This window comes from Drosophila teissieri, chromosome 2L (assembly GCF_016746235.2).
Source record: "Drosophila teissieri strain GT53w chromosome 2L, Prin_Dtei_1.1, whole genome shotgun sequence".
NCBI classification, from domain to species: Eukaryota; Metazoa; Arthropoda; class Insecta; order Diptera; family Drosophilidae; genus Drosophila; species Drosophila teissieri.
The window spans coordinates 21,105,862-21,117,192 of NC_053029.1; the positions used below are offsets into that span (position 1 = coordinate 21,105,862).

General features: G+C 40.0%; 2 protein-coding genes across 2 annotated transcripts; both read right to left on the reverse strand.

The window, feature by feature from the left end:
* Positions 1-67: 67 nt before the first annotated feature.
* On the reverse strand, positions 68-4,022 carry LOC122621554 (23 kDa integral membrane protein). The gene is made up of 5 exons (XM_043799465.1): positions 3,803-4,022; positions 1,103-1,267; positions 771-947; positions 538-711; positions 68-478 (listed from the first exon to the last, which is right to left on the reverse strand). Exons 1-5 carry the CDS (start codon positions 3,860-3,862, stop codon positions 398-400), a joined length of 657 nt encoding a protein of 218 aa, XP_043655400.1. The 5' UTR covers positions 3,863-4,022; the 3' UTR covers positions 68-397.
* A 962-nt stretch (positions 4,023-4,984) lies between these two features.
* LOC122621522 (23 kDa integral membrane protein) lies at positions 4,985-7,778 on the reverse strand. Its single transcript, XM_043799422.1, has 5 exons — positions 7,381-7,778; positions 5,876-6,049; positions 5,654-5,815; positions 5,389-5,586; positions 4,985-5,329 (listed from the first exon to the last, which is right to left on the reverse strand). The coding sequence occupies exons 1-5, from the start codon at positions 7,435-7,437 to the stop codon at positions 5,258-5,260; spliced, it is 663 nt and encodes a 220-aa protein (XP_043655357.1). The 5' UTR covers positions 7,438-7,778; the 3' UTR covers positions 4,985-5,257.
* Positions 7,779-11,331: the final 3,553 nt, after the last annotated feature.

Sequence of the window (11,331 nt, forward strand, 5' to 3'; positions counted from 1 at the left end):
GGCCACCCTCACCTTTTGGCCGCCACACCTCTTTGCCTCATTATCATAGGAATGATGTCAACAGATCTTCAGATCTTTGGATCTTCTGCCAGATTCTTTATTTGACTTTGCTCCTTGAAATGCTGTTACAAAAAATGTGTGCCTTAGGTCGAGCTTAGTTTATATTAAATTACCTTCTAAACGGAGTAGAATCCGCTTAAACATTACAGTTATCCCAACTGATAAATAGAATACAATAAACGCACTGCTTCCTGCTTGCCAGGCTTAAGTAAATTTGTTTTGGAATCTCTATCGAGTTTCGGCTTAAGTATTTGTATGAAGAGTTCTTTGGCCTTAGGTATGCACAACTTAAACTTAAATCTTCAAAATGCAGCCATTTCAAAAACCGTACGCGAACCTATTTTTGATAGTATTTCGAGCGTCGCCAGCGGTTCACGATGCTATTAGCCAGGACATAGGCCAACAGGGCGCAAATGATCTGTAAAGGAAGCATTGGTTTTCAATATTGAACAATATCTTGCTTATAATTTTGCACACCTCGACACCCAACAGCACTAGGGAAACCAGGTTAAATGTTGTCCAACGATCGGCGATGAAGTCCAGGAACTTTTGCCGGCATCCTTCGAGATTCAGTTTGTCACTCTCGCTATTGTAGCAGCTATTGGGAGGCAAAATGTAGTCCGAGGGCCCCACATTGCCGCAGCAATCCAACTAAAATAAATGGCGGAGGGTGTTACTGAGCTCCTTCTATAAAGCTCTCTTGTACTTACCCATCGCTCGAGGCTGGCAATCTGGCTCTGGTTGCCCGGCTTGATTGGCACGGGCTGGTCGTTCCACAGTTTATCGAACGTTTTGTCCACGTTGATCAGCAGCGAGGTTTGGAAAACCCATAGGAACCCAACTGCCAGAACTTCCAGTATGACCAAGATAATCAGAATAACAACGAACTGGGCAATAGAAATAAGATGATCAATTGTAATGTAATTTATATTTAAATTATTCTGGGCAATCATATAGAGTAAGATAAGATATATGTATAAGGCCATATTGTAAAAACGGCCTAAAGTATATGTTCTATTTACTTTGTGTACTATTTACTTACCACTTTCGATGTGGCACTGCTCTCCCGCGCTGCTCCTAGAGCCCCAAAAAGTGTGGTCAGAACGACGACCACGCCCACTGCGATGATGACGAAGGCGGCCGTGTTAAAGTGCTCGAATTTGTAGACGATGTGCACACCAAGGCCAATCACAACCAGGCCGAACAGCTGTCGAAGTGACGAGTATTGGATAATTGCAAAGTTAAATAATTCAGCTTAGTCCGAAAGGTAATAAAACAGTATCGCCTGATGTCAGTATGCAAATGAGGTTTCTCTCTACGGAGTATCAATGGAAACAATCCGGGCTCTGATATTAAATCTTAGTTCTTACAAATCGCCCAAACCGAACTAATGCCATCATAGAGCTATATTAAGTATGCGCAGAGTTGTCTCTAGAGAACGGCCTCTCACTTTCCGAATGCATTGCGGTTGCATTTTAAAATTACCGCCATGACTCACTAGATCCACAAACACACAAAGACAACGCGATATTTCGCACTCTCCTGCCAAATGTAGACTCTTCGTAATTTGGCAGCTTGCCCAGAGAAGCGTAAAGAATTCAAAAACCCAATCTCCTACCGAAAGTACGTTTTCGAAATGCGTAGTAATTACGAGGAGATGATGTTTGCACGCGGCAACCTGTTGTCGCCACCAATTTGTAAATTATTTTTACAATTGTCGGGGGCAAACAAGAAAACCAGTCGGCAAATATGTTGGCTTTGACGTGCCTTGTTTGTTTGTCACCCCTACTCAATGGGACTGGCTTAGAAAAAGTTTACGTATCAGCCAAAAGCGTACGAAGTTATTATACGAGTAAATGTTATAACCGATTAATAATGGCAGCCATGGTTTATTTAGAATGTAGTCCCTAGTCAAAAAACGTTTCGTTAACCCTAAACTGGGCGTAACGCTGATTTTTGGCTCAAAATAGGAGGCAGTTTAATAAATATTCACTTAAGGCCGAATTTAATGAGCTTTGTTGCCTAATACGGCAGCGGGAAAATATCATTTACATTAATAGAGTTACAATAGACACTGGCCCATCAATTAATGCTTATGAGACAATAGGGACGAGCTGTAGTCCAGCAGACACGTACCACTCAGACATCTGGCATTATTATGGGGATGAGCGAGTGTGTATTGCGCGCCGTTTAATTGTAATTTATTATTCCCCGGCGCCCAAAATCCCGCAAAGTCCAAATAGGCGCTGACACACGTCTTGCGGAAATCAAAAAACAAACAAATTGTATTAGTTGTGGAAATGCGAACCGGGCATGCCACAATCTGAATTTACTTAAGACCATCGACCCGTAGTTCGACTTTGTGATTGAGTGCCGCGTTATGTGACTTAATTCGAAGCAGAAACTTATGATCGCTGTTTACACGAAGAACAAACCCACTCAACCGGTGATATCTAAAACGGGCTATTACGCCCGTCGAGATTGTTTAACGGGCTAAGAAGACACTCAGGTGTTATACTATAAACGCGATAAGAAACGCCATGTGTTGGCAACAGAGCCACAGCAACGTTTTATTAATTTGCTCTCATTTCCCCACGCAGACTGACAATTAAACGCAATTATCACCAGAGTATCCAAGGTCGGACCTCGGTAGAGCAGTACGGCCAACTAATTTGCATATCCGTTGATAAGGGGCACACTAGTACACTGAGTAGGCAAATCAAATGCCATTGCCAGAGATCGGAATCAATGTCCAAAAACAAGCCGGGGCCCAGATTTGTGTAGGTTTCCGTCGCCATGGGAGCACTAAAGGCCGAGACACAAAGGCCGTACCCTAAAACACAATGAAGTAATTTCAATTTCAGCCTGGGCTCAAGCATAATTGAAATCCCTCAGCGCGCAAATCGAAAGTTAACTCGCCTGGAACAAAACGCGGAAAATCGCGCATACGCCATGTGGTGCGGCCTGCCATTTCCTCGGCTTCCAGCCGCATTCCATTTGAATCAAACGCCAGAAAGATGCCCAAAACGTCTGGGAAATGACATCAACATCCCAAGGCAAATTCTGGTTCAAGTAAATTCAACTAAAATAACAGCAATACCTAATGCAAATTGTGTAGACTTTGTTCAGGGTTATAAGATGGCGTGGGTGACCAAGTTTCGACTTGGCAGCCATTAATTTTTAAAAACCAAATAAAAAGCTCAACAAAAAATAAACAAAACACAAGCAAATATATATAAATTATATAATTCTTAAAGATATTTTTGGTAGAGGAAATTCGCTAGAGCATGGTGTACTTGGAAGAGTTTCTCCCTTTCTGGCTGATTTAAAATTTTTTGCTTCAACATTCAAGTTTTTTTATTTGCTGTGATTAAATCTGAAGTGAAAAATTAAACACAAAAAGAAAGAAATACAAATTGCAAAGGAATATTATGCTTATGGAGGAACTCCAATGTTTGGTTTCTATGCAATGAAATAAACAAAAGCCACCGCAAAGGCTGATGGATCAGTGAATGAACTTGGGCGAAGCTGGAGAACGATTCTTGGCATTTGGCAAGAACTGGCATTTGGCCAAAGTTAAGTTGTTTATCAACAATTAGCCTTGGCTAGAGCTTCAGCTTAATTACTGTCGACGTGCTGTTTGGGGTCACCAAAGTTGCGCCACAGAAATCATGTTTATTGTGATTCCTGCCTCGTAACGGTTAACTTGTACTGTAAAATCTTTATAGATACTTATACTTACAGCGAGGATAATATCCCAAAAGAGGGCAAACCCCTTCAAAACGTTTGTGGAGCAGGCCATCTTGCCAACCCAATTTACGGACTCCTTATATCTTTGTAGCAGGTACTCGTGTTATTTATAACACTTGGCAACTCGCGGCTTGTTGACAATCGGAAAATGTTTATTTTCGATCTAACGGTTGCTGGGGTTACCCAAAACCGGGTTCATGCTCACCGCTCGACTGTTAACTGAAAACTGTTCCAAACGTTCCGACTTTGTTGATAGCGCGAAAAGCATTTGGCGAACAAACGGAGGAAATCGGAACGAAAGCTTCGGCACAATGTGGAATCGAAACGTTTGGCCGCAAGAGCGCCATGATGTTGGGCTCAACTAGGTATTTACTCATGTATATATGTATATATGATCGTTAGCGTGTACCATATACACAGCAATAGATGATGATGTATTTGAATATGATGGGAGACGCAGTGGTCTGGTCTATGCTAGTTATACCCCTTACTCGAATAGGGTATGTTGTGTACGTGAACGAGGAAAAAATAGGAACCATTTTATAAGAACTCCCCATTATCTACAGAAGCGGGCTTATCTACTAAAATACAGAACTTTGATTGTACTGGTCCTTCAGTTTGATGAAAAGCGTGTTTAATGAAATCAACGCATCAAACACTTAACTGAAAATATCACAGTTTTATTCGTAGAGTGTCACAGATTTGGAAAGTACCTTGTAGTATTTTGTTTACTACGAGTGTGTTCTATCTCATAGTAATAGTACTCTGAATGCAGAACTCTCTCTTATTTTTCTATTTTTTAGAGCACAAATATAAGGATTATAATTCATTTTCATTTAAAATGTTCGTGGCGTGTATATTTTGGATACCAAAGCTTTTCATTTCCATTTAAAACGTTCATGGCGTGTATATTTTGGATACCAAAGCTTTTCAATGTGTGTGCTGCGAAACCGCCAGTTTTATTTTTAAATATAATATCAATGGCCGGTATGTTTATACAAACGAACGACAAATGTGCACCACAATGTGTGCCCTTATATTACCAATCAGGTGTGTGTGACTATATTGATAACTTATTTGGTTATATGTAGTAGTAACGATGCTATACGACCCATATGTAAATAGAATAGGTTTTTCAATAATAACAGAATGAAGTTGGTGCTTGATTTCGGTTCGATATATTTATTTAAAAGTATCTTGAAATAAATAAAACTAAACCTATTTACTTTTCTTAAAATTAGTTGTGAGCTGCCTTCCGTATTTTACTGAAATAATTTCATTGCACTGTGCTGTTTAAATGAGTTTAAATTTTAAAAATGTAACAGCAATTCCGCAGTCTTGAATAAGGCTCAAGACCTGCCGAGCCAATAAATTAATAGTGTAATATTCTTTAGAAATTTAACAAGTCGACTGCCAATCCAGGTTGAGTATTTTCAGGTTTCACTGTCTAAAAGTAAGAGCGACGAGCATCGTTGCGAATGCTGTTGCACAGGCGGCAAGAGATGACACTCAGCAGAAGCTGCAAGAGATGTAGACATTTTAAAAACACCGCTCAGTCGTTTACTTTTGGGCACCCACCTCAAATCCTATGAGTACGAGGGCGAGGATGTTAAAAATCTTGGTCAAGTGCTGCCAGTAGTTTTCGAACTCCACCCGGCATCCGGTGTGGATCAGGTTCTCCGGCTTGCTCTTGTCGTGGTTTCGGAAACAGGTGTCCGGGGGCAGTCGTTCGTTGACGATGTAGTCCTGGGGACTACCACGACCGCAACACTGGAACTACGGGCAATACGGGTAGGGGAGTGTTTATTACTAGATATTCAACCAAGCCCTGATGCAAACTTACCCAGTTCTGGTACAGCGACATGGCACCGGGGCTGTTCAGTTCCTCCTCCCAGGTGGCCTCCAGGGCATTGGCTAGGTTGGAAGCCACCGTTTTCTCCTGGGTGACCAGCAAGTAGACAACTGCGAACTGGGCAATGATGACCAGGCATAGGAAAATAATGAACTGCAATGAAGAAGGAAGAAGTAACACTAGTTTAATAATAGATTCCCATCCTTGACTTACTGTGACTGTGCAGCACACATTCTCGCGCCAGGCGGACAGGTATCCCCAAAGGACAACCAAAAGGGCAGCCACCCCGAGTGCCACGTAGGCGTATGCCGACAGCTGACCGATCTCGTTTAGGTTGTAGGACACCACCACATAGATGCCAAAGGATATCAGCACCAAGGCCAGCAGCTGTGGGGATCAAAAATCCAATATTAATAGGATATCTTTGAAGCTTCTCAAACAAAATAAGAAATATGAGTATATTATTGTATATATGTATATATATATAATTTGTTCCTTTAGCTCAAACAATGTACTTACTTATACCAAAAAATTAATTTAATTGTTTGCTATAACTTAATCTGATAAGAAGATGATTTAAGTTAAAATGGAATATTTTCAAAAAGTTTGCAGTCAATGTGTAATACTTTTTGTTATCTAATTGTGCTTATCTTCCCTCCTGATTTAATCTCACTGAATTGGCAGTCAGCAACCCATCACAAAACTTCTGGTACTCGCAGAAACACATGTGGGCTAGTCCTCCTTTTCCAGTGTTTTGACCTCGCACAAGGCGTTAACTGGAGAATCCAATCTGGGGCGTCCTCCAGGCTAGCCCATCTGGCGACAGGGATAGACGCCAAGGAAATTGGCGGCAGCGTGGAGTGGGAAACTGGGGATTGGGAAGTCAAAGAGACGCCTTCAGGAAGGTCACCCACAACAAACAATACGGACAGGACTGCGCACACAGACAAGGTCACTCGATTATTATTCATATCTGATACCATATCGCAGCGACGAGCTTGCTTACCAACGCGTTTGTTTGAGTGGGTTTGTGTTATTCAAATCCAGTCTCTGCAGCATGGGGTATGGGATAAGTTTAAAAGATGACGTTATGCGGTCATATAGCGATGATGTTTCGTTTCGAAACATGAAAGTGAGGCGCAGTCATCGGTGAATAATTCCATTGCTGTGCCTTAACTTTGATATGACTGTTTTCCGAGAGCAGTTGCTTCGTCTAAAGTCATGACTACGCGGTGCGATGGAAAACCAAGTCCGGGCTGCGAATTCAGATATCGATTGGAAATTCCGAATTGATGAGCTGCTAGCGGACGGATAGACCGATCGTATTACATATAAAAGCTGTGACCTCTTGGGCCATCTGGTCCTTCTCACCGAGGCTTGCAATTAAATTGTATAAATAAACCAATAAACTATAATTGGGGAAACGGGTTCGACCATTAGACTGTTTTACTGGTGTTTTACACTCCTGGCAACCGAAAAGTAACACATGGCGACGGTTCCCATACTAAAATATGCCGCGTACATGTGCATACACTCATAATTGTGCCATTTGATAAGATGATTTATGTATGTATATTATATTTTGCTTTGTTTGGGATCGTTGGGAAATCGACTCAAGTGGTCGTTGTACCATATTTTTGTTTACAACGTATAAATTGACGTAATAGCTGGACTGGGCTTTCTTGGGCGTGGGAGGGAAACTAGCGAAAGTAACTTACCGTGCAAAGTATGTCCAGGGCGTAAACAATCATCTTTACACTCGACGTGGACGCCATGGCGGATTGTGGCCCGAGGATTCGGGGTCTGGATGCCTTAAATTCCTGGGGAGCCGCCTGATGGTAGAGCAAGCTGCGCGAAACTTGTTTTGTACTCTTCCGCTCTCTATTAGATCGGATCAGTGAGATCACCGATGTCTCTCTGGGGTCCCAGTGCGTTGTCGATATTTTCTGAAAGATCGCGCACCTATGTCAAATTTCTTGGATTTATCCACGTGCAACGTTGCACCAATGCTGGGAAATCGTCGGAGTCAGCGAGGGCACTTTCTCGCAGCGAGTTGAATGACTCACTGGCGACCCTTCCTTCGGATTCGGATCAGATACGGTCTCTCCGTCGTCTAGAAATTCACTGAACGGCGCTTCTACTGGCAGCCGGCTATCACTTCTCCAAAGCTTTCGAAGAAGCTTTTGCAACGTTGCCAGTCCGACAAGAAAAGTGGACTGGCGGGTCCCAGAAGTGGCTTTTAAAATATAGCACAGTAGTTCCAATGTCAGTTTAATGATTGCTAAAAATGTAGATAGATTCATTACTAGCATTAAATACACCCACCTTTCTAATTATGTACAAGTATTTATCACAAGCCTTAACCTAATTACTAGCATCCACTAATATACTTCCAACTAATACTTACAAGTAAACAAGAGAAGAATGCTATAGTCGAGTTTGCCGACTATCTGATACCCGTTTCGTAGCTAGTGGAAGCGCGAAGGGGAAATTTCAACACTGCCATACTAACTGCTAGGCTAATAAAAAAATATCACATTATTTATCAAAAGTGTGTGCGTGGCAGCTTTGGGCGGTGTGTGGGCGTTAGAGTGGGCGTGGTAACATACGTCAATAAACTTGCGCTGCGTCTATGTCTCTGGAGTCTGCATGCTTCTCAAATTTCTATCATTTATTGTTCCTGAGATCTCGTCGTTCATACGGACAGACAGATGGACGGACATGGCCATATCGACTCGGCTATTGATCCTGATCAAGAATATATATACTTTATAAGGTCGGAAACGCTTTCTTCAGCCTGTTAGATACTTTTCAACGAATCTAGTATACCCTTTTACTCTACGATTAACGGGTTTAATAAAAGACAAATAGGTTTTAATGTATATGTACATATTTAAATCCCACTTAAAATCCCATCGTTGGGTAACGGGTATCAGTTAGTTGGGGAACTCGACTATAGGGTTATCTTTTTTTTTCATATGTACGTTTGTATAAACTTACCACAAAATCACGATAATACGTAAATACAACGTACAATGTGCATATACTGAAAGCTGAATAAACGAATTTTATTATTATTTATTAAGTCTAAAGCCTTATACATATTAATTCTTACCCTCCAAATAGGCAGATGTAATGGCTTCGACAGCACCAAACTGAGAGCTATGTTTCTGGCAGTATCCCAAAATCCACACAATATGAATATAGTTTACCCATGAAGACATCAAGCCCCAAGAAAATAGTATAAACTTTAACTTAAATAAAAAAAAACATATAAATACTGTAATTATTATTTGGTCGCAAATGGTGACAAACCTGAGATTTGGCACAAACCAAAACGAGACCATAGGCAGAATTAATCAACTGAAAAATACCAAGGAGTGTCCACAGATCTAGACATTCTGAAATTTTAAGTTAAGGAAGTGAATAGTATATATATAATAAACTCTTTTTGGGAGTGAATATGAGACTATATATATATATACTTTTATTATGAAACTACCTGTAGTTATCGCAATATCGAAATCTGATAAAAGTAGAGACATAAGCTAAAATAAAAAACATTTAAAACTGTATTCAATTATAATTAACAGAAACACACCAAATATCCATTACAAATCAGAAACGGAAGATGCAAAATGATAATCAAACTCTTACACATTGCACAAACCTACGACTAGCTCTCTAATACTAAAACCCTAAGGTAACTTTTATTAATTGCAATAACCTTTCCGAATTATTCTATTAACAGCTAATAGCTCGTAGCACTGTGGGTGGCAGAACACAAAAGGCACGAAAAAATAATATTTAAAAGGTATGGTAATATTAAATAAAATAGGACTATCAAATTATCACAATAAATATCCTGAAAATGGTAGCTGTTTAAACCGACTAAATCATATTTCAGAAACAATTTTTTTTTGCGAATTTAATATTTGAGTTTGATTTGAAGATATGCTATTTTCTATATCCGGTTCTTCTATACTAAAAAAGCTATAGATATAGGATGCACTAGACTGGATACAAAGTATACGAATTAATCTGGAGATGGTCGAGATCACGGGAGTTATAAGAACTAGAAACCAGAGATTTTTTGGGCGTGTTAGTTTTCGTCGGTTTGTAGGCGTTAGAGTGGGCGTGGCAACATGATTTGAACATCTTGCGCTGCGTCCATGTCACTGGAGTCAGCATGCTCCATGCTATGTCTGTCCGTCCGTATGAACGTCGAGATCTCAGGAACTATAAAAGCTAGGAAGTTAAGATTCACCATGCAAACTCCAGAGACATAGATGCAGAGCCAGTTTGATGACCTTAGTTGCCACGCCTACTATAACGCCCTTAAATATTTTTGATATTTTTTTATTTTTGTATTAGTATAGTCAATTTTTATCGATTTGCCAAATACTCTTTGCAACGCCCACTCTAACGCCCACAAACCGCCCAAAACTGCCAGTCCCAAACATTTGAAAAAGGTTTTTTTATATTTTTTTACATTATTGTTATTCTTGTAAATTTTTCTCGACGTAACAAAAATCTTTTTGCCACGCCCACAAACCGCCAAAAACTGGCAGTGTTTAAATTTCTCCTTCGCACTTCCACTCCCTGCGTAACGGGTATCAGATAGTCGGGGAAATCGACTATAGCGTTCTCTCTTGTTCAATATATAATTAAGCAGTTTATTCAAAATGTACATTCAGGCCCAAACATGACAGCGGGAAATGATTGAATTATTTCTCACTATTTTCGACTCCAATCTCCAGCTGAATTTCTTTGGTAGGACAATATTTCAGGCCTTTGAAATTCCCATAAACTAAAACAATAGCATATATGGCAAAACCTAAGAAAATGTAAGAGAAATGGTTGTATTTAAAATAATACACATCACGTATACCCACAGATGTGTATGATGTAAAAAATTGCGAAGGCATTAAATTTTTTAGCGGTTTCCAAAAAAATTAAGAAGATTACTTCGGCCGCCAATATACAGAAACTTAGTGGTTTACACATTTGAGAATGTTTCACTCGGATGTTTTCGTTTCCTTTCAGTGCTCAAACTAATGAGAAAACGGTTTCCTCGGTTTGAGTAAAAACAAAAAAATTATATTAGCCGAAAAGCAATCATAATTACGCTTAATTAGTCAATGTCATTACACTCAGAGAAAAAAAAAAATCTAGCTTGCAGTAGTTATTGTTTTAAGAAAAATCGTATATATGAATTATTAAACACTGGCAGAGGTTATATACATATATACTTATTTCAGTTAGAAGCTTGTTAGAGGCATTTAGAAGAATTCTCTATTCCCAACAGTAACAGCCAATTTGATCATCTAATAAAGCAATTTTCCTACGTGCACCTATTGAATATAGTGATCCAATCCGGCCCAATCCGACTTATAGAAAAGCTCCAAAAAAGAGGACTTTGGAGAAAGTCTTAATGCAGATAACTTAAAAACTGAGAGACTAGTTTGAGAGACTAGACACAGATGGGCGGACATACGGACATTTTTTTTTTTTTTTTTTTTGTTCAACGCGCGAGTCTACGGCACACTCCGCCAACGACGAGGGGCTGCGTGTATCGTACGGCTCGAATCGCGGGAAGATAGACGCGATATAGAAGACAGTAAAGGACTAGGAAATATATGTATGCTAGTAGTAATATCTAAGAATTC

Excerpts from the sequence above, each read along its gene's own strand:
- LOC122621522 (XM_043799422.1), bottom strand. The coding sequence starts at position 7,437 with ATGGCGTCCACGTCGAGTGTAAAGATGATTGTTTACGCCCTGGACATA. Across the intron at positions 5,816-5,875 it reads ATGTGTGCTGCACAGTCACA|TTCATTATTTTCCTATGCCT; the intron begins GTAAGTCAAGGA and ends TCTTCATTGCAG. Across the intron at positions 5,587-5,653 it reads TGTCGCTGTACCAGAACTGG|TTCCAGTGTTGCGGTCGTGG; the intron begins GTAAGTTTGCAT and ends TATTGCCCGTAG.
- LOC122621554 (XM_043799465.1), bottom strand. The coding sequence starts at position 3,862 with ATGGCCTGCTCCACAAACGTTTTGAAGGGGTTTGCCCTCTTTTGGGAT. Across the intron at positions 948-1,102 it reads GCAGTGCCACATCGAAAGTG|TTCGTTGTTATTCTGATTAT; the intron begins GTAAGTAAATAG and ends TCTATTGCCCAG. Across the intron at positions 479-537 it reads TAGTGCTGTTGGGTGTCGAG|ATCATTTGCGCCCTGTTGGC; the intron begins GTGTGCAAAATT and ends CTTCCTTTACAG.